The 23,413-nt window shown below is 41.3% G+C and overlaps 1 protein-coding gene across 2 annotated transcripts in view; it reads right to left on the bottom strand.

The window, feature by feature from the left end:
• Positions 1–23,413, bottom strand: part of KCNT2 (potassium sodium-activated channel subfamily T member 2) — a 126,122-nt gene that overhangs the window by 16,204 nt on the left and 86,505 nt on the right. Inside the window, exons 14-22 of one of the 2 annotated variants that reach the window (XM_036355151.1) lie at positions 23,305–23,413; positions 14,773–14,922; positions 14,117–14,346; positions 13,147–13,360; positions 11,999–12,104; positions 10,800–10,972; positions 8,961–9,032; positions 4,952–5,086; positions 1,178–1,289 (exon numbers count right to left, since the gene is read on the bottom strand). In XM_036355151.1, the coding sequence (XP_036211044.1) occupies positions 1,178–1,289; positions 4,952–5,086; positions 8,961–9,032; positions 10,800–10,972; positions 11,999–12,104; positions 13,147–13,360; positions 14,117–14,346; positions 14,773–14,922; positions 23,305–23,413 (1,301 nt within the window). The remainder of the gene's footprint in view (positions 1–1,177; positions 1,290–4,951; positions 5,087–8,960; positions 9,033–10,799; positions 10,973–11,998; positions 12,105–13,146; positions 13,361–14,116; positions 14,347–14,772; positions 14,923–23,304) is intronic. The other variant, XM_036355150.1, reaches the window with a different exon arrangement.

The following is a 23,413-nucleotide window of genomic DNA, read 5'->3' as shown; positions in this document are numbered from 1 at the left end:
CGTCATCACTGGGGAATGGTGATGGTTCGAAAGCAATTTTAAAGGAAGTGGTCTTGAAGCAAATTGTGCCATAAGCATGAATAAAAGGCTATTTTATGAAATGCATTGAAACAAGAGAAATGAGATGCGTCGAGAGGGAAATGAGATGGAAATTTGTTTTCGCGATTATTGTCTTCCTCGTCTCTGTGGCATTATTACTTGTCACATTTCCCCTCTCTGCTGAGCTTCGTTACCAGGAGCGTCAAGGACGCCACGTGACCAATGACCAAGCGTGGGACATGTTATTGGGAAAACAGTGGCAGGAACTGGAATATTCCTGAGAAGAAGGGTAATGTCGTACAAAACCACCCAGCAACAAAAGGTGCACCACACCAAAAGGGCGGGCCAATGAAAGGAAGGGCAAGCAGAACCATAATGCTCAGGAAATGTCCTGAGAGGCGTGACAAGTCTGAAGAAAACAGTGTGAGATGCTGCACTTTGAAAAATAATATCAAGGCCCACCGGTGTGACCCAGTGGTTGAACATCGACCCATGAACCAGGAGGCCATGGTTAGATTCCAGGTCAGGGCACATGCCCGGGGTTGTGAGTTCAGTCCCCAGTAGGGTGCGTGCAGGAGGCAGCTGATCCATGATTCTGTCTCATTATTGATGTTTCTCTCTCTCCCTCTCTCTTCCTCTCTGAAATCAATAAAAATATATTTTTTAAAAAGAAAAATAACATAAATGGAGCCACTTCAAAATGGAGTGAGTATACACATTCCTGTTACACATAATTCTGCTATAAATCATGCTTTTAATTTATGATTAATGATGATAGAATAAGATATTCCATTATATTCACTTATGATAGAAATAGTTCAAATCCATCAATTCACATTTAAAAAAAAAATCTATACATTACCATTTTATCCCCCACATAGGAATTCAAAGCAGCATTATTGTTTTTATTATTTCACTAGAGGCCCAATGAACGAAATTCGTGCAAGAGTAGGCCTTCCTTCCCCCGGCTGCCAGCACCGGCTTCCCTCGCAGCCCCAGCTTCATCAGGAAGGACGTCCGGAATGACGTCCAGAAGGACATCCGGTCTAATGAGCATATTGCCCTTTTATTATTATAGATGGCAGTTCTTTCTATATAGAAATTACTCTTCCAACCAAAATGGTTAAATGCGACTTACCTTCTCCAGTTTGGAAAGGGCCAGGGAGTAGCAGTCTTTGGCTCGGAACTGCATGAACCTCATGTTGGCGGGGTGAGTCAGCTCGGTGATGATGCTGAGACTGGAAAACAGCCTGCGTATCGAGGAAACGTGCGTGTTACACCCACAATGCTACACGGTGCTTTTACCACCAGGCCGAAACCGTATCTTGAATTCAGACACGAGAACTGACTGGAAATACGCAGGATGTAAACAGCCCGTAAATGGCTCAAAACAACACCTTTCTCCAGCTGCTCCTTCTGCAGATGCGTTTACTTCCGTGCCCGAACACGGATGCAGGCGCCTGCTAGGGGCCGACACTTCTTGTAAGAGGGGAGCCCTCTCTGAGCTCCCGTGCCACGGTGAGTTCATACCCGTCCTCGGCTTTGACTCCCTGATCTGAGTGATGAGTGGCCAGAACCTGTCACTGACCCCAGGGAGGCTGGGCCTGCTGCCTCTGAGCAGCCCGAGGTGTCTGTTCCCTGACTACCTGCCCCTCCTGTCTGTCTCCACTGGGCCTCAGTCACCATCTCAGTTAAGACACTAGCACATTCTTAAAAATACACACTTTCAGGGTTGTCTGGGAAACTGTACGCCCTCTTGGTGACCTTAGTGGACACGTAGTTGAGCCTCACCTGGTCAGAGCCTTTGACAACTACGGTATCAGGTGTTTCATGAAATCCACCCTTTATAGGAAGAAACAGCCTGCGTATCAGGGAAACGTGATTATATTTTATTTATATTTTATTTCTTCACTTCTGTTTTGAGAACAAATATTATCATATTTCTTGATCTCAGTCAGCTGCAATAATTTGATTGAAATATAAGCAAAACAAAGACTTCTTTTACTGATTTGTTAAGGTTAAAGATAGAATTTGTTCAGACCCTCAGTGTTTGCAATAGTTTTGTAACCTTGGGCGGGTTAAGGAAGCTCTGAGGCTCAGCTTCTGTGAAGGTGGGTTGTTGTCAAGCTTAATGATGCTGTTTCGGAAGGACTTGGCTCACGGTCACACACACCATCCTCACTGGCTCTTAGCGGCGGCGGTGTGACTACTTCCCTAGCTCTTTGCCTTTTTTTTTTTCTCTCGCGTTGCTATTTCTGCTTGAAATGCACTTACTTTCTCCATCTTTTGAGATCCCAACCATTACTTCAGGTCCCTCTCAGATCTAATTGAGATAAGTTTGAAAATCGCTCCAGGTCAGAATCATTCTCCCCACGCTGGCCCCTTCGTGTTTGAGTTTTATGAGTTATGACACGTCTTGAACTCTGGTGGGTTTTATCCACACGTTAGCTCTCCTGCCAAATTGTGACAGTCAGTGTCTAATAGTGTGTCTGTTTCTTTAATTATAAATCTTTGTCACAATAAATAATTTCCCAATTTCATTTGTGCACTTTTTGTTTAGAAGTCTTGATGAAGAAAGAGGGTGCTACCATAGAACTAGTTTAGCTAGAAACACCGTGTCATCTGTATTCTTTCAGAAGCTCTTTGTTCTTACTCAGAAGTCACCAAAGAGAACAAATTCAATAAAAGCGCATCCCCCCCTCCCCCTCTCCCTCCCAGGAACTATTGAAAAATGAGAATGGCCCTAATAGGAAAAAAATATCCATTGGCTTTTGGGCCGGCATAGCTCCATCTGGTAAACCCAGGAAATGCGTCTATGTGCCCAGTCTCAGGCCATCTGGGAGTTCCAAAAGTATTTCTTTAAGAAATATTTTAAAAGAACAGTGTCACCGTGGAAATTAATACAGCAAACTTTGACTACTAGTAAAATTGGGATGTGAACGCCCTGTAGAGGGAGCTCTCACACTGTACACAGCTTGGCCATTACACCAAACAGCAAGACCGTGTGAACAACCAGTTTAGTTCATTCAGCTACACCCAATAGAACAGGAAAGCCTTGGTCTACAAGGTCTGAAAATATATATAAAGTGAAATCCTTGCCTTTAAATTAGACTCTGTGGCCCAATAGAGGGAACTACACATGTTCACAATTTACCAGGCCGTACATATTGTGCTAGGGGTGATAAATGTGGCTAAATGTTCACAAATTAAGTAGCGTCAACCACAAGTGAACAGAGAGCTCGTGAGAAACATCTGGAACACCGCTGAGATATGAAGCCAGAGAAGAGATTTATGGGAAAAACAGAGCTGCAGACAAATGAATATTTATTTCGTCCTTTGGGAATTTTTCTTTGAGAAATACAGCTTTTATCTTTCATATATATAATTCTAAATGGTTAAATCTGTGCTTACTTGGATGCTATAATCCTCTTCTAACACATGATATCAAATATAAGTATACACGTGTGGCCAGATATTTTGAGTCTTCGGAAGAGTAGGTGATAATATGATTAACCAGGTCATTTCCTTAATATGTGCAGGTGAAATTGGAGAGGACAACAAAATTTAGGGGGTGTGCCTGTTCTTATCTGTATGAATAAGCCAAAACCATTTATGCTTTTTAAACTGAGAAACTGAACATATTATCTAAGTCTGCCACCTAGTGAAAACCTAGAACTGTTAAGTAAGACTTAAATAATAAAATGTTTCATTGCAGTGCATTTTATATTTATAACGTATTGCTTATATTCCATTATAATAGTTTATATTTAAACATTTAAATACCTAGTAGATTTAATTATGTATATTTAAAGTGCTAAAGCTATTTCTGAGCCTTAAGAAGACCTACATACTTTTTGCCTGTAGAACATTTTAGATATTAAATGATATAATCAGTCTCCTTTCCCTAGGAACTAGGCTCATGATAAAGCAATAATGTAATTGAAAAATAATATAGTTTGTTCTACTTAAAACTTGTCTACAATTAATTTATGCTCTGACTCAGTGATGTTGAGTATCATTGCAGAGAAGTGTCAAATATCTATGGCATAGTTCTCTGCCTGAATTAATTCATTCAGTAAAGAGCTTTGACATGCCCAGTTATGCTAACCAATATAAAGATGAAAAACAGACCATCTACTTTCTGTCACCGGCCACTGGGAAAACTCTGGGGCTAGCTGCAATTGTGTATTAAAGCAAAACTGATAGATGACCGTAGCGGGAATTCCTGCCTGGATGAGTTTAATTAACAAAGACAGGAACATAGTGAGGATAATAAGGTTAGACTTAGCTCTAACATGGGTACATTACCTGTCCACAGCCTTGTAATCTTTCATGCCTAGTTACCCAGGATGTAAATGCATACCTTTGGCCATGGCTGGGCATAAAACCAAAATTAGCGCACAGGGTCCATCCCAAATTATGACTGCGCATGATGTTTTAGAATTTGTTATTGTTAAACTATAAAAGGATACAGATTTGTTATTCTGTTTATTTTTTTAATTATATATATATATTTATATATATTTAATTGATTTCAGAGACGAAGGGCGAGGGAGAAATAGAAACATCAATGATGAGAGAGAATCATTGATCGGCTGCCTTCTGGACGCCCCCTACTGGGGATGGAGCCTGCAACCTGGGCATGTGCACTTGACCGAGAATCAAACCCTGACCACCTCGTTCATAGATTGAAGCTCAACTGAGCAATGCCAGTTGGGTAGTGTTAGAAGTTTAATGTCACACAGTTCTGATCAACCACTGGGAGCTACATCAGTCTTCGTTTTTGAGTCAAATGAATGAAGACAACCTCAGTGAAAGGGTCTGGTGTTCATTCCTTCCACCCAGACGGAGGGGCCGCATCTCACACTGTGGAGCCGGAGGCCACGGGCGGGCCGGGCTGGGGGACATTTACCTGAAAAGGGTCTGCACGTTGACGATGGTCTTGGCGTCAGCCATGTAGTCCTCCTCGGCGCTCATGGTGCTCTCCTTGTCCACGACCACCATGTTGGCAGCGAAGGTCACGCCGCACCTGAGTAAGTCATCGAGGCTTTGGCGGAAATCAACAGAGAAAAAGGCCCTTCAGTAAGTCCCAGGACGGGGAGCGCCGCTCACACACGGCGACTGACCCCCGTGCTAGCATCGGTCACCCCACAGCTGGCTTCCTCCGAGGGGCGCCCTGGCCGGTGTTCGTGGGGATGAACATTTGGAGTCCTCTCTATTGAGCCCCAGAGTCTAACTTGAAGCTGATCTGAGAGCTGTTCCATGTTGGAGCTCTATGTTTCATTAGATCTCAGCTGTCTCAAAGCATATGCATTAAGGATATTTAATAAGACTTATTAATTATATTAATAAAACATGGACAACACCCATTTGGCAGTCCCAGGGTAATAGCACATGTTAACATTTTGTTTGTACGGTTCACACACTATTTCAAAGATTCGTGTCTATTTTTCATCCGTAAGATGCCTTTGTGAAGAGTGAAAATGAATGCTGATGTTCATTGCCGTGGTCGAGCCTGATAAAGATACATACACCTGGGAAATGTTTCTTTTAAAATTTTTGTTATTTCTTTCTGTAGGGCTATATGTTAGAGGTTGGAGCCATAAATACATAAATAGTGCTACTCAAGACTCGTGTTTAGTTAGCCTAAAGCAGTGATGGCGAACCTCTGACACGCGTGACATGCAAACTCATTTTTTGGGTTGATTTTTCTTTGTTAAATGGCATTTAAATCTATAAAATAAATATCAAAAATAGAAGTCTTTGTTTTACTATGGTTGCAAAGATCAAAAAATTTCTATATGTGACACGGCACCAGAGTGAAGTTAGGGTTTTTCAAAATGCTGACACGCCGAGCTCAAAAGGCTCGCCATCCCTGGCCTAAAGTTTTGGAGGTGGCGGCTGAATAACCTGATTTCTTTGGTTGCGTTAAACAAGGGTGCTAGCCTCACATACACGTTCTTGCAGGTTATGATAGAGTCAGCCTTTTCCCAGGTCACCGATAAACACTTTGCCTCGCATTCAGTGAGAAGAAAATGTTACCCTGAAACCTGAAGCTAGAAAAGCGCTCTCCTGTTGCCTCTGTTTCATATGAACTAGAAAAACAGGCTGAATTGGCTGAGAGGCCACACGCGAGAGAGCGTAACAGGGTGCTGGGTGCGGAGTTGCTGGAAGTCAGAGAAGAACCGGGCTGACTGATTTGCACAGCTTCTGGCTTAAAACAGCGAGTGTGAAACTTAAAGAGCAGCAGTTCCTTTCGGGTTCATCAGCGGCAGTCAGCTGCCTGGAGATCTTTTCCAAGTGCGCGATGGCGGTTGAATTAGCGGGTTGGAGGGAGTGTTTTCCCCCACGGAAGGCAGGGTTTCTTACTCTGCGATAAGGGGAGAGGGTATTACCAAAGCTTTGAGTCCAAGACCCCCAGGGGCGGTCCAGAAAAAAGACTGCGCTTGAATCAGGAACAATATTCTGTGCCAGAGATTTTATGGCTAAAACTGTGGAAACAGAATGTTATTCCAAATAAATTTTCTATGGTGAGAGGGCCCGGGACTCTGTCAGCCAATCAATATGGTGACTGAGCAAAATCCCTACCAGTACTTTACTTAGATGTTCTTTTTATCTAGGAAATTCATCATAATTGGTCTTACATCTATCAAAGTGCATTAAAGAAAGAAAGAAGCCGGTGAAAAATGAATGCGGCCTGGTCCCTATGGACTGTAAAAGTTATGCCTTAGATCATAAGCCTTCAACCGGCCTTATTAGCATTTTAAATCACGTTCTGAATTTCAGCTCTTAAAATCTTTTCTCCACCATTAAAAATAAAAATCTCCATCATTATTATTATATAGGAGAAGGAAAAGAGAGGTGGTGGAAGGTGAGTTTGACTACAAAAAGATGTATGGGTAGAAGTTATGATAGGAAAGATGACTGTTTCATCAGCAATAAATCAGTGAAATTGAAATTTGACCAAAATTCCCCTAGGAGAGAACCTGTGCTGGAAAGCTAGTCCCTATGCCTGAAAATAGTTAATTCCACACTCAACATACTGGCTGCTGCTGTTCACATGTCATCTTGGCAAATCATGTTAGTAATTATTATTAAATATGAGTTTAAATGTATCGAAACAATTTATAAAAATCGAATGGCATTTCTGAACCCTGTAGAAACATTTTTGTTATGTTTTAATTTTATCATTTTTATATTAACTTAATATTGCCTTATATTATTGCTTCCTTTTTTTTAACTAGGCTGCCAAATTATTTTTTTTAATTCTTTATTGTTTATAGTATTACATGGGTCTCTTTTTTCCCCCCATTGCCCTCCTGTCCCCCACCCAAAGCACAAGCCCTCACCCCCCCTGGTGTCTGTGTCCATTGGTTTTGCTCATACACATGCATACAAGTCCTTTGGTTGATCTCTTACCCCCTCACCCCACCCCGCCTTCCCTCATAGGCTGTACAGTCTGTTGGATGCTTCTCTGTCTCTGGTTCTATTTTTGTTCTTATCATACTTTGTCTCCCTCCACACCCTGCCAACAAAGTTACCTTCAGCGTGGCTGTTTTGCGAAGTTCGGCCACCAGATGGCAGCCGAAGAGAAAAGTCAGTATGGATGAAGAAAGTTCCAGGCAATCTAATGGGCAGAGCTTCCCTTTCTAGCCTGTTCTAGGACTTCCTTTCAGAGAGAACTAGAAGGTGAATGTTAGAGTCTAAGGGAGTGTCTGTAGTGTGTTGTAAGTCATTTGAAGGTTTTAAAATTGTGTTTTTAAGAAAAATCTCAAACAGAAGCGAAAGAGAATAGAATTTAGTGAACCCCCAGGGATCATTCACCCAGCTTCAATAATTATCAGCTTCAGTAATTATTCTCCTTCATCTCTCATAGGAATTAGATGCTCTCAGTTCTTCTTCTCACATACATACTGTTACAGAAGAAGAATTCGTGTCAGAGGTACATAGGCAAAGACGGATGGGCGGTTCATTCTCCTTTAAATAGCCTGTTCTTCCCATGAATTCTAAGTGAATACTATCACTTCAGAGAAGCATTACTAGTGACAAAATGTGGGACATGATCATGAGTTTAAGTAATTTTCATATATCTACATTTTAGTTCCTTGGTATTATGACAACTGATCATGTAAGTTTTATTATTGTAGAATGGAGGCTAAATATATGTCACTCTGTTTAATCTTCAGTGTACCCACAGCCAATAAATACTTTCAAAGTTACAGAACTATTTTTTTCAACAGGGCAAAACATAAGCATAAAACTCTCAATTGAGTTTATTTTGAAGGCTCTGGTTGACATTTTTTTTAAATAAAAAATTAACACATGTTATAGGAATATTAGTTGTTATCTTTTAGTTCTTATATTTTTATAATGTCATATTCATGTGTGTAAAATAATTAGTATTTTAATATGGAAGCATTGCACACATTTGACCTTTTAATTAACAAATTTTTAGAAATTATGAGCTCGGATATATGTTACTAGAATGAATTCTTGAGGAAATGCTCCAATTTATAAGTCTGACTTAAAATGAGCATTTCTGAATTATTTGGAAGGTTTCCTGAAGTTAAGATAAAGGTATTGATGCATCACAACGCTGAGCCTTTGGGTGTTCCTCAACCAGATACCAAAAGCAATAATGCTGTTGCTGTGGACAACACAGAACTGAGACAACTTTAGAAACTCGGCAAACACCAACAAAATCGACATGCAGCAAAACTGGCTTCAGTTCAACCACAGAGGACCGCTTAGGAAGCTGGGCTCCACGATGAACACCACACAAGACCGTAAGCTCTACATGCAGGATGCGTCATCTACGTGAAACTACGTGGTCAAGTCCACTCCTCATGCAACACGGCCACAGCACAGGACGAACCACGGGACACCACACCAGTTAGCGTGCCACGGACTTTGCCACCTACTTGTCAATAGAGCCCACCATGTAGTAAACCATTGGGAACCAACAGATTGCATCCAGAAAGTGGATATCTGGCCTGCGTGGCAGATGGGTTACAAAACGAAACACAAGGTCACAACAGGGGCCACGCCACCAGGGAAAGGAAGTGGACTTAGTTTGCATTTCCAAAACCAACACCATGGACAAGATTAATTTTAGGTGCTTCCCCCACCCCTAATAGTCATTAGCAAGTGTCATTTGTACTCTTGCTGAGTGATATAATGCAATCAGTGTTATGAAAACAACTGTTCTGCTTTCTGAATCAGAAACATGATGGCAGCTGATTTCTTTGTAACATTGGAGGCCACGTTGCAAAAGACCAGCCTCTGCGGGGCAACAGGCACCTCATTGTTGCAGAAAGGACTCCTCGAAACTTCCTGGAACAGGGTTTATTGGTCTTTCGTTTTTTGTTTCCTCATTTTTGACCAAAGGAACAGAGGACAACAAATAAAAACGTTAGATACCACTTTCGGGAAGTACTCAGGACTAATACATTTTACAACCGGCCCAGTCATCCTAACCCTTTGAAAGAAAGTCAAACCCCATAAAAATTATCTAACGGGCAGTGAATAGTGGATTGCAAAATCTAAGTCATCAGGAAAGCAAAGGAAATTTTCAGTGCAAAATAATCCAAAATTAAAATACAACTCTTGTTTCTAAAAAAAACTTGCCCAGCCGGTGGCTCAGTGGCTGAGCATTGACCTATGAACCAGGAGGTCAGGGTTCGATTCCCGGTCGGGGCACATGCCCGGGTTGTGGGCTTGGTCCCCAGTTGGGGGCATGCAGGAGGCAACCTATCAATGATTCTCTCTCATCACTGATGTTTATCTCTCTTTCCCTCTCCCTTCCTCTCTGAAATCAATAAAAATATCTTTTTTTAAAAGAACTGACAATGTATTTTTTGCATATATCAAAAGCCTATGGTATTATCAACTAGATAATACCATATAGTTGAGAAAACAATGAACTATGAATTGCATAGAAGCTTATAGTATATTATGGAGATATCTCTGTTTTGAGAAATTTCTGTTGATAAATTTCAAAGGCAGAGACAAGGCCAGAGTTTGTTCTCATCCAGTTTATCCTGAAATGTGGATCACTTTGGAATTTAAGAGGAGAGTTGGAGGATCCCAAATATGCTATTGGGGCCATCTGCTACTAATTTTGAATCACAGAGAGGGATATTATACTTTTAGGATATAATAAATTTGACAGTAGCATTCAGTGACCTATATTTACATTTGCAGAAGGATTTTGCAATGCTCGAGTAGTCGAATTTCACAAAGTACATCAATCCAACCTTTTCAAAGCTAATGAACACGGTGAAGCATGCCTTATTCGTGTTGTTATAAAATGTACGCTCTGACAGCGGAAGAATCAAAGTCATGGCACAACATAAAAGATGGATCATAAATATGCTTCTCTGATAATTAACGGTTCTTTAGAAAGACAACAAAAGTGTCCAGTTTGGGCAGAGTTCTTCTAGGCTAGTTGATTAATTAAAGAAAATGACTGTAATTATTTTGGTGGCATGTGTCCCACTGGTATAGAATGATGACCACATGCAAAAATAGTTTTAAGTAAAGAGCTCAGAGTATTCCCATGATGGTTTAAATCGTATCTGTGAAATACAGTCGAATCCAGTGATTATTTTGTAGCATAGCACTGATTATATCTCCCAATGAATCACGTGCCATAATGTGTCTGATTTAAAATATTCTGAGCAAATTGAAAAAAAAATATTTTTTAGATAATATTAAAAACTCTTCATTTTATTTTTGTATTTACTTGTAAACATACTTACGGGTTATCCAACAGCAGCACTATGGGGTTGAGTTCTTTCTTTGGTCTATAATAAGCCCTGAGAGGAACAATAAAATTATACAATCCATTTCCAGCTGTTTCAGCTGCAACTATAATTAGTTTATTTTTGAATCCATAGGCTTTTGCGTCTTCATAGTAGTTATGCTGGCAACTCTACAGGAGAAAAGTCATGCAAAAGAAAAGCCATTTTTATACCCTGCTAAAATTTGATGAAAAAAATGTTAAGATACATGGCTATGTAAAATTAATCTAACCCTAGTAAATCTTTTATTTTCTAACAAATTTGAAAATAGTTACATTTTTCTATACCCAATTTTCTAGCATGTTTCAGGAAATAATGTGTGTTGATCAGACAAATAAATTGCAGGTATATAGCTTGATGAAGAATACACAATACCCACATACACATGTTCTATTGTAAAGTAAACTTGCCACTACATCTACATTTAAAAATTATCCCCATGTATATGTCTGTCAAAACAGCACATTATATACTGCAAACATGCATTTTTTACTTATCATACTTCAGTGAAGCTGCAAAAAATCAACTACCCATGACTTTCATCTCCACAAGTATAGTAATAATATAATTATAGAACCATGTACCCCTAGCACGGAATACCTGAAGGGATTTTGTTGTTGTTGGATATGGAGAGTTCACAGGTTCAAGGTTTAGACACCTCTGTTTTGCTCTTTAAAAACATGACTGACAGACTGGCTGGCATGGCTCAGTGGTTGAGCATTGACCTATGAACCAGGAGGTCACAGTTCTATTCCTGGTCAGGGCGCATGCCCGGGTTGCGGGCTCAATCTCCAGTAGGGAGCATGCAGGAGGCAGCTGATCAAATGATTCTCTCTCATCATTGATGTTTCTATCTCTCTCTCCCACTCCTTTCCTCTATGTATGTATATGTGTATATATATATATATATATATATATATATATATATATATATTTCTGACAGATTCATTGGGTAATTTGGATAACTTAGTGCAGTTAAGAAAGTAAAATTCACCATTTTCTGTATTACATTTACATTCAAAAAGATAATATTCTTCGAACCCATTTTACTCTGTACAAATCATTTACTGTATGGACTGCACAAGAGGATTTGCATGTATGTCATTAGGAAATAGCATGACATAACTTTGCAGAAAAGCACAGTGACAGGTGCTTACCTTGTCTAGTCTTAAGCAGCAAAATGGCACTTTTTCGTGAAGGAGATGGCAAAACGTGGGTGAACTTCCTATGTATGGAGAGTAGGGGGGGTAGCCTTTAGCGTACCTGTAATGCAGTATGAAATGCTGAATCACCTGGAATAGCACATACGAAGCTGGACTGTTAAGTTACAGCTACGATCCTCCATGTTGATAGAGTGAGATACAGTTACTTTATGATGCAACTACAGTTTGATAAGGAAATAGATTAGAACCAGGGAGGCGGACTAGGGCCCATGTACCAAACCTGGCCCATCGCCCGCCTGGTTTTGTGAATTAAAAGTATATATATATATTGTTTAAAGTATTACAAATAGTAGAACATATGTCTCCTTTTTCCCCTATTGACCTCCCCTGGCCTCCCCCACCCACCCGGCACATGCCAACCTCCCCCCCTAGTGTCTATGTCCATTGGTTATGCTTATATGCATGGTTTTTATATTTTTAAATGGTTGGAGAAAAGATCAAAAGAAGAATATTACATGTCACATGAAAATTATATAAAATTCAAATTTCAGTAAGTATTTTTTTAAAAAAAAAATATATTTTAAAAAAAAACAAAAAACACAGCCAACCAAGTCATTCATTGTCTCTGAGTACTTTCATGCTTCAAATGCAGACTTGAGTAGCTGCTACAAAGACCATGTGGTCCATAAAGTATAAAATATTTACTAGCTGGTTCTTTTCAAAAAGGGTTTGCCAATCCTCCGTTTAAAACCAACAATTACAAAAATGCTGCTTATGTCACGGAAATACTGATTTAGGTACTTTTTTCTTTAAGGATAAAAGATCCATTTGAGAAAACTGAACCCGGAAATACACAGGGTGGGGCAGAAGTAAGGTTTACAGTTGTTCATATAGAAAATAATACAATAACTAATAAATAATGATACAAGAATAAACTCTGTGTTTCCTACTTTGGGCCCGCCCTGTATGTTTCGGTCAGAGATTTGAGGGTTTCTAATACTTTATAGTCAAGGGAGATACTGCCCCGTAGGAAGGCTGTTTGGGTAGCAATATGTAGGATTGATTCAAGATGTCCAGTAGGTATGCACACTAGTTCCCGTGGCAAACACCACCCCAGTAAACCTTAGAGAACCTCAGCATACTCTAAGTTTGAGGACATTTTTTCGTCCGGTGTAGCTTCATCTTCTGATTGGTCACTGAGAAGGTCACATGTTTGAAGGGATGATGCATCTGCAACCTCCAGGACAGGGGCGATGCTGGGCCTTCGGATTTCTTTGATTCCCTCCGTCGGAAGAGTCAGGGTAGGGCCACTGGCCGACCGACAGCTAGTGTCTTGCAAGTCGATAGCCACAGTGCCTAACACAATGGAACATGAGAGTCCATCAGAGCATTTGCCACTGTGACGACATATCCATCATTTAATGATCAAGGGGAAGGAAAAGGTAATCAGTTTAACCAGAAAATCTTGTTTATCCTTTCATTTCAAAGGTGATTTCCATCTTTATCATGTGGGCATTTTTGCCCACCCCGGTAAAAAATGCTCTATTTGTGTAAATATGGATTTGCTAAGCCTGTCTCTATAGTCTGAAACATTAGATCAGTGAAATGCTGCAATACTTAGGAATTGAAAGTCAAACAATCACCTTGTTTCAATTTACTGTACGTTTATATAAAACTAGAGGCCTGGTGCACGAAATTTGTGCACTCGGTGGGGAACGGGTGCCTCAGCCCAGCCTGCGCCCTCTTGGACGTCCTTAGCTCTCAGTGGTGAGAATGAGGTGATGAATAGAAGGGGAGCTTTAAGAAGAACAAGGAATATTTAAAACAGCCTTGGATACCTGGGTGGAAAACTTACAAAGGCAACACAGAAGTGCCAGGTGCTTATATCCTAATCAGAAATAGAAAGCAATTGTTGGCAGCTTTGAATTCGTTTACTGTTTTACCACTTCAACAGCTGAGCATTTTTGTTCTGTATGTTTAATTACATCCAGTTTGTAATAGACACAGTATGTTCTAAATGTGACTTTGAAATTGTAATAGAAAATGAAGCATCTCTATTATTCTTTCATAAAGAGAGAAGCAAATGGCATTCCCAAGGTTAGCCAGCCTTACCCATGCTGGCAATGATGCTGTGCACAGGCAGCCGCGATGGCCCGTGGTAGAAGGACCGCGAGAAACTGCTCTTTTTCTGCTGGTCTTGGTTCTTAAACGCTGAGTTCTCTTCCTTGGTGATATTAATATAAAAACACACATCCGTGGCGTTCATAATGTACCGGGGGCCTGGGTTCAGCAGAATGTTTTTATTGTCCTCCCTCCTGACACCAATCAGGCAGACACCGAACCTGCACATCAAAAAGGAGACAGAAGAGTTTTCAGAATTGTAACACAGCAGGGCCCCCGTTCTGGTCCCTTACGTTTGCACATGGAGGAAAATACGTCAACGCTGGTAGGGCAGCGGGGAACTACAGCCCCCCCCCCCAAAATCATCAGGGGAGTATTTGCGACTCAGAGCACCAACGGGGGTCGCAAATGTTGTAGAAGCCTCTGTCTGAACCCTTTTCAGTCCAACCTCGAGGCCGACTCGACAGACCAGGCGCTAGAAGCAGGTCCAACGTCGAGCAATAAGAACATTAAAAAGTTCAACATTCAACCCCGCCAATTCATTTGGACCAGACTGTTGAAATGCCAAAAGTAACATTGGACCACAAAGGGTTAAAGGTCTGACACAGTCAGATGTCACTTCCGCTCCGGAAGCAGCAGGAACATACTTCTTGTGTGCGTGGAAGGAGGCGTACGTGAAGCTCTTCCCTTCGTACTCGGCGAAGAACGCGCTCTCCTCCAGCGTGATGTGGTACACCTCGTTCCCCGAGCACCTGCCGTAGGTCTTCTGCCACTGCTCGGGCGACTGCTGGCCCTCCCTGCAACACAGGCACACACGTCCACACACAGCCATGAGCGGGGGCACAGAGCGCAGCACCCAGCCCTCCCTCGGGCCCAACCCGTCCAGTCTGAGCAAGGCTCCTCCCCCTGATGGGCAGCCAGGGGCCTGAGACCCTGCTGGTCTGGGAATAGGGTCTGGTAAGTGGGCGAGAGGAAGCAGCCTCTGTAACCTGGAGCCTCCCAAGGCCAGGTCACAGAGCGCTGGCCCCGGCCCCCAGCTGTCTGCCGGCAGGACCCCCCTGGCCTTCCCAGTGGGTGGTTAACGGTTGACCCTGATTGCAGGGCAGTGGTGCTGTGGTGGGCGGAGCAGGGGGCACTTCCTGCTCTGTGTTGAGAGTTCAATGCAAATGGGGCCTCTTTCTAGAAATGTCACCCTCAGCCTCGCTGGGAGTTGGCATGTTTCATGCTGCACCTAAACATATCCTGGGGCAGGGGTTTCATCAGAAAACATGCCTTTATCTCCTTTTCACTTCCTTTTTTTCTTGGTTAATCCTCACCAGAGAATATTTTTCCATTGATTTTTAGAGACGGAGAGAGGAAGGACAGAGAGAAACATCGATGGGAGAGAGACACATCCATTGGTTGCCTCCTGCACGCGCCCCAACCAGGGCCCAGGCTTGGGAGGAGCCTGCAACTGAGGTATGTGTCCCTGACTGGAATCAGACCCGGGACCCTTTGGTCCGCAAGCCAGTGCTCTATCCACTGAGCGACACCAGCTCGGGCTTCCTTCCCCTTCTTTTTCACTGACAAAGCGCATGGGTTTTATTTCCTTCGTCATCGTTTCTCTCGGAGCAGGGACAGTGGGTGGGAGCATGTTGCTCATTCAGGGCTTTGAACCCAGAGCCTCCACCAACCGCTTTGCGCGTCTCTTAGGTCCTTTATGTACATCATTTTCACTAAGCACCGGGCTGTGAAAAACATTCTAGAAGGTGTAAGAATGAGTGAGATGTGTTCTCTACCTTGACTGCAGCTACAGCCGACTCAGTCGGGAGAAATAAACACATACAAGGACTGTGCTAGAGGCTTTGGCAGAAAATAACAACATTCTGTGTGGATTCCCAGAGGGGGAATCACATGAAACGGGGGGGTTTAAAAATATCCCAGGGGAGATGGAATTGTGGGTTTAGCAACCTCCTCGAAGGAGGCAGAAGACAGGAATTCCAGGCAAAGGGACGACTTTATAAAAAGATGGAGGAGGCGGAACCAGGAAGTCTCTTCGGGATCTTGCTGTTTGAAGAACAGGCTGCATATCTGAGAGTCAGGGGAGGAAAGGACATAGAAGCAGATTAGCAGGAGAGCACAGAGGGCCTTAATAAAACCCTCCTATTAAGTCTCCTTTGATAAGGAGGGTGAGCTGGGAGGGGTTTTCCAAGTAGAGGGGCGGCCACACAAGAGTGGCATCCGGATTTCTCAAAATATTCTCAAAAACGGGAGTACTGTTCCAGTTGTTCATTAATAGTAGTAGGTGTGCTTAGAAAACCATTTCCCAGGTAGTCAGATGGTGCCGATGCACCTCATAAAATGGCTTTCCGTGCAGACTCCAGTGCCTGTTAGCTTATGTAAAAAAGAAATAGTAAGCCCAGCTGGTGTGGCTCAGTGGTTGAGCGTCGACCTATGAACCAGGAGGCCACGGTTCAATTCCTGGACAGGGCGCATGACCAGGTTGCGGGCTCCATCCCCAGTAGGGGGCGTGCAGGAGGCGGCTGATGGATGATTTTCTCTCATCACTGCTGTTTCTATCTCTCTCTCCCTCCCTCTCTCTGAAATGACTAAAAACATCTTTTAGAAGAAATAGTGATAATGAGAGTGACTTTCAGAGGCAAATGTTTCCTTTTCTCGTGATTATCCCCGTTCAGGCCTCCAGCGTTGAAGGCGTGTTTTGTCTTGTGTTGTCTTTGGAGGGGGGTGGGGGATGGAGAAAGGACCACCGCGGGTAGAGGGACAACCCATCTTTTCTACTTTCCATGATCAAAGAAGCAGGCTTCTGTGGGTCAGCAGAACTATTGGCACAGTGGGAACAATAAAAACCCGTAGATGTGACCCCGTAAAACCTGGTGTCCCCGTCTTCCAAAGCTGTTACAGGCAGAGCCCATCCCCCCCAAATTCCTAGGTTGCAGTCTCAACCCCCAGGACCTCCGAGGTGACCATATCTGGAGACAGGGCCCTTCAAGGGGTGATTCAGTGACAGGAAGTGCTTGGGGTGGGGGTGGGGGAGCCCTCATCTCATCTGACCAGCTTCCCAAGAGGAATTTAGACACAGAAAGAGACACAAGCCTGGAGGCTCCCTGAGGAAAGACCTTGGGAGAATCCTGGACTAGAAAAGGAAATGAATGAGAAAACAGATAAAATTCTAATGCGGCTGATCACTGGATCAATATCAATTCCTCGCTGGGATCAGTACGCTGCGATGTTGTAAATAAGATGTGAACATCCGGGCGTTTATATGGGAAGGGTATCTGTGACCTCTTTGTTCTTTGTTTTGTTTGTAACTTTTCTCTAAGTCTGAAACTAGCTCAACTAAAAAAGTAAACAAACAAAAAAAGAAAAATAACCCAAGCCTTGAAAAATGTCATGTTTAACTAGCATTTCCCAATCTTACTGGAGTATGTAATTTTATTTTTCTGGAAAAATACTGCGCATCTCAAAGCACTATAACTTCTGCCCTGGAACACAAATGCAGCAGTGGCAGGAAAACACAGACCCAGTATTCCTCCAGCACACACACCAATTAATTACACCGCATTTTCACTTAACATGTTTCTACTGGGCTTGCAGATTTCGCAAAACCGTTAAGTAAACTCTGGAGAAACAGTGATTTCAGAAAGCCTACATTTCACTTACGTGTAAGTGCACACAAGCGTAATGCTCATGAGACAGTTAAACAAGACCGTCCCCATCATTTCACAAACACTGAGCATTTGGTTTGAGAATGATAGCATTTCCCAAGCGAAGGAAACAACCCAGGAATAGAGGTATTCGTCTATGTCAGCGGTTCTCAACCTGTGGGCCGCGACCCCTTTGGTGGTGCAACGACCCTTTCACAGGGGCCGCCTAAGACCATCCTGCAGATCAGATATTTCCATGATGATTCATCACAGTAGCCACATGACAGTGATGAAGTAGCCACGAGAATAATTTTATGGTTGGGTCACAACATGAGGAACTGTATGTAAAGGGCCAGAAGGTTGAGAACCACTGGTCTATGTTTTAAGGACACCGATTACTTTGACAACAATGGACAAGACTTGATACAGCTTTCACGTGTGCCTGTCTGTATTTATTTATTTTTGTTTGTTTTTAAAGTTTAATGTGCAGGGTAAGTGTCAGTAAAGAGAAAGAAATGAAAAACGCAGTGAGCGAAGGGAGGGGGGTGTTGTTAATTCCATAGAAAGGAATGGGCTGCAAAGGGGGTAATTGACAGCAATGTTGTAAGTCTCTGGTCCCATCCCCTAAGCTCTCACACATGAAAACATACACAGGCAAAGCTTTCCTTGACATTTTGGTCCAATAGAGCATTCGCTTTTTATTTCTAATTGATTTCAGAGAGAGAGAGAGAGAGGGAGAGAGAGAGAGAAACATCAATGATGACAATCATGACTGGCTGCCTCCTGCAGGCCCCCTACTGGGGATCGAGCCTGCAACCCGGGCATGTGCCCTTGACCAGAATCAAACCACAGACCCTTCAGTCCACAGGCCGATGCTCTATCCATTGAGCCAAACGGCCAGGGCTATTGTTCTTATGTTCGTGGACAAACCTAAGGAGGTGGTAGTCTCCACCCCGGTTCACTTTCCAGGCGGCTCTGCTTTTGTTCATCCTTCCTCCAAAAGAGGAAGCCTCCATCGCCACACTGTCTTCTCTGAACCCCCCAGGGACCAGTGACCTACTAACTGTGTGCCCGGTTCCTTCAGCCTCAGGCCATCTGTCTCGTTAGCTCCCAGGTCTCCTCACAAACCCTCACACCTTTATACCCCATCCTGCTGCGCTGTGTTCGCTTTCCTTTCCTTCCCTCTGTTTCCTGAAAGTAATACTCTCCCAGGGAAACGTGTTAACTTGTCATTTCTTCTAAATCCCAGTATATGGCCTGGCGCCTCCATGGTTACCTGAATGCTCTCATTCGTCGCCAGGAGCTGAGAATAGCAACAAGGCCACCGTCACTTACATCTGCATTAGAGAGCAGACATTTCCACGGCCACACTCCCTTTCCTGCCAAACCACGCGTTTTATAGTTAATTCCCTACTGTCCAGACTCAGGGAGAAGATATTTGTGTGTGTTTTTTCCTCTTTTCCCCATTCATATGCAATCAGTGGTCAAGTTCTATAAATTGTGCCTGGGCAATATTTTTCTTATCAATTCTCCCTTTTTCCCCCCATTAATTATCACTGTGACCAAAAATATCACGTCTCAGAGGGGACTAATGAAAAAAATATGAGACTAACTGAAAGCAAAATAAAATAAAATTTTCCTTAGGATGAAACACCATCAAGGTGGGACGGTTCCGTGTCTATTAACCGGCCTGATAACTAGGCATCCCCTTGCCCGAAAATCATGGTCCATGTTCACCATCTACAGTAATTTGTGTCCAAACAAAAAACTTATGTTCCTCTTCCTAAAAGATTGCCCAATAAATCAAAATGCAGACTTATTAGCAACAAGAAAGACCACTGCCAAGAGCAGGGAGCACACTCACATGCTATCAAGGAAGTGAGGGAACCGGCAAGTGCTAGCATACAGGCTAACGTCTCAGTGCGCCAGGGAGCACAGCTACTTGAAACCAGCTCAGAGTCGCTTTATGACTCATAGACCCACTAGAACCAGGATGAATATATTCATAACAGGAAAAGGAAATGGAAGGTCAGCAGAGTGCTAACCAGTAGTAGTCAGGGTACCGCCTACATTGTTGTAGAGACTCCAAAATACAAGATACAGTTTTTAACATTAATATCCCTCTTGCATGAAAACCCAGAGGTAGGCACTTCATCCTTAATGTGGGGTTTCCATCCGTGCCCACATTCCCACTGGCTGGAAGAAGAGAAGAGAGAGAGGAGAGGAGGAGGGTGGTTGAGTGGGTGAGTCTAATTCTAGCTCTGAATCAGGAATTCCATTCTTCCTCTGGCCTGAGACAGGTCTCTCTCTAAAACATCTGGCCCTTTGCTCTGCAGCCCCTGATTGCTTTACCCATCTCAGTTGTCTCAGAACTCACACTTGGGATTTTCTTGAAATATTACAATCTGCATAGCACTTTATTTTAAAAATATATTTTTAATTACACCATTTTAGGTTTAGTATTATATTTATTTCTATGCGGGTTGGATCCTAAAATCTTGGCTTCTTTTTTTTTCACATTGTATCAACTAATAGAGTACACAATTGCTTGTGGCGCTCAACTATTTTTATTCAAAGTCACCATTTGTTAGAGGATAAAGTTTTAATAATATTATTCTCCTTTTTAATGGAGAAATTTGAGTATTGTTGTAAGCTTTGTTTCCAATTAACGGTTTGATAATCCTTGCATAAAGCATTTCGTAGAGTTGTCAACATTTTCCCCCATTGAACTATTTAATTCAGCCTGCCAGTTCTCTTATTATTAAATCAATCTTGGAGCTTTCTACTTTCTACCAAGGCTCAAGGGCAAAATTTCAAACATATTCTCTTAATAAATAAATCTCGACTATATCTTCAATTGAAGCAAAATATAGAAGACTTGATATAAATTACTTTAGTCAAACAATATTCTTAATAAATACATTAAACATGTTGAATTAAGTGTTTTTCTGTTAGGTGGGCTATTTATATTCAACTGATGGTATCTATCTGATAAGGTACTTGTATCTAAAATGTATAAAAAGAAGATTAACACTCTTATACTCAATAATTAAAGACAAATAACCCAATTAAAAAATGACCAAAGGACCTGGATAGATAAACAAATGGCCAAGAAACACATGAAAAGATGCTCAATGTTATTGGCCATCAGTGAAATGCAAACCAAAAGCACAGGGAGACACTACATTTCCTCCACTGAATGGTTATGATAAAAACTTGGATAATAACAAGCGTTCCTGAGGGTGTGAAGAGCTTGAAACCTTTATACCCTGCTGGTGAGGATACATAACGTTACAATCTCTTTGGGAAAAATTCTGGCAGTTCCCAAAAAAGACTAAACAGAGTTACCACATGTCCCATCAGTTCCACTCCTAAGATAGACCCAAAAGAAATGAAAGCATATGTCCACATGAAAATGTTTGCATAATGTTAAGAGCAGCCTTATTTACAACACTAGAAACAACCCAAATATCCATCCTCTGATAGATAAAAAAAAAATAAAAGGGGACCTATTCATATAATGGAATATTGTTTAGTCATAAAAAGGAAAAATTAGTACAATATTATAATATTAACATACCTTGAAAACATTATGCCAAGTGAAAGAAGCTGGACAAAACACACACACATTATATTATTCCATCTATAGGCAATATGCAAGTGTCTAAAATAGGAAAATCTACAGAGACAGAGTAAATTAGTAAGAGTTGGGATAAAATGTAGAGGCTGCTAAAACGTAGAGGGCTTCTTTATGGGGTGATGAAATTATTCAAGAGTTAGACAGTGGTGATGGCTGCACAGTTCTATGACTACTAAAAAGCCACTAGATTGTAGACCTTAAATGGGTGAATTGTAGCATGTGTGAAGTCTATCTCAATAAAGCTTCTATAAAGAAAGTTATTCTGGTGAACTATAGCATTTCTGTGACACTTAGTTGTAAAATAAGTGAGGTTTTTTTAATTTATTGATGTATTTTAAGAATTTGCAGGTCAATCTTAGTCATGGGAACTCCTTAGTTATGTGGTAATGATTTCTTCAATATTACTTATTTTAATGAGGCAAAATTCATTAGGGTATAATGGGAAGTCCTATTTTAAGGGTCACTAGGATTCTTTTTTAACTTAGTGTCAGATGCAATTTGTTTACCAGACAATATTGTGTGACAATAAATATTTCCGGGTAAGACAGTGTAGTTTAACCAGTCTCAGAATAATAATGTGTTAGTGTAGATGGCTCTCATTTTATTGTTTGCAACACAATGAAGCTGGTCTAGATATTTGCTTGGAAGTCGTATGATTCTGTGACAAAGATGGTATGGCAAAATAATGAATCCATGTGATGAGTTCCATGAATGTTCACTTAATTGGTGTTAAAGTAGTTTCCAGTATTTTATGTCTTCACACTGCTGAGTCCTTTCGTCAACAAAAAACAATTACATTCATGACCCTGTTCCATCCTTTCCATCAATAGATGAAACACTTGTAACTGTACAGGTTAAAATATTTCTATTCCAAACTCTAATAAAATTGTTTCTGGGAAACTCCTACCGTCTCAATAGAGCAGATACCTGATTCAAGGAAAGAGTAAAACTTGCTGAAGAATACCGCAGGGCACTTCCTATTTTTCACTTAATTCACACCATCTAGTATTATATCCCAAGAAAGAATTTTCCTTTTCCTTGATTTATTTTAATGGGCACTTCACTTAAGTAGCTATCAATTAACTTAATTTCAATCATCATAACCACAAGAGACCACAGTGAGATTTACTTAGAAAATCAAATTTTTGTCTAAAATCCCAAGTAAAGACTATGAAACGGTATGAGATGCAGTGGGACATTTGTCTCCGTAAGTCAGAGTGATGACTGTATTCCCTGAGTACATATTTCTTGATCACCCAAGTCAAAAACAGTCTGTGTTTTACGAAACTCTATCCTAGTAAATGAGAACAGCGTGGTCCAATACAACGTTTTCCCATCTACCTGGAAATGCACATGAAAAGTGATTTCTTTTGTACTATGTTAGCTAATCTTCTCTACTACTTTGTCATCGTTCTATACTAATTGAATATTTTTATTTAGAGGTAAATTATGTAAAGATAACTTCAAGACTAAAAACTTACCTCACATAAAAAAAAAATGGCTTTATGGTTTTACACTAGTGATTGTCATCATCTTGTTCTTTAATGTTTTATTTGTTAAGTATTCATCTCGAAATTAGAAACCATGCCCTAATCCTAGGTGTGACAAATGATGTAGACACTTAGGATTTAGAATGAAACAGATGATCTCAAGATTCGTTAGAAGAGACAGCCAATCACTGTCAATTTCCTGTATGTCTTGGACCCCTTAACGGGTCTATATTTGTCTGTCTGTCTATCCATCTGTCTCTCCATCAGACAAAGATAATACACAAATACAATATAGGTACATATCTAGCTGTATACCTTGGCTTGCTATATTTCTAAATCACATAACTGCACTTATTTTTGTAATATAATTTAAAATGCATTATCTTAAAGAAAAAAGATACTTACTGCCCTCTAGAGGTATGAACCAGTAGTGTGATAAGTGTAGATGTTGCTGGGCATATACAGTTTAAAGCTAACATGGCGTATTTAAACTCTTCTTCACAAACAACATGAT

Source organism: Myotis myotis, unplaced genomic scaffold (assembly GCF_014108235.1).
Source record: "Myotis myotis isolate mMyoMyo1 unplaced genomic scaffold, mMyoMyo1.p scaffold_m19_p_21, whole genome shotgun sequence".
Lineage (NCBI taxonomy): Eukaryota > Metazoa > Chordata > Mammalia > Chiroptera > Vespertilionidae > Myotis > Myotis myotis.
Note: the sequence above shows the minus strand (reverse complement) of the source record. Positions and strands in the feature narration are given on the sequence as shown.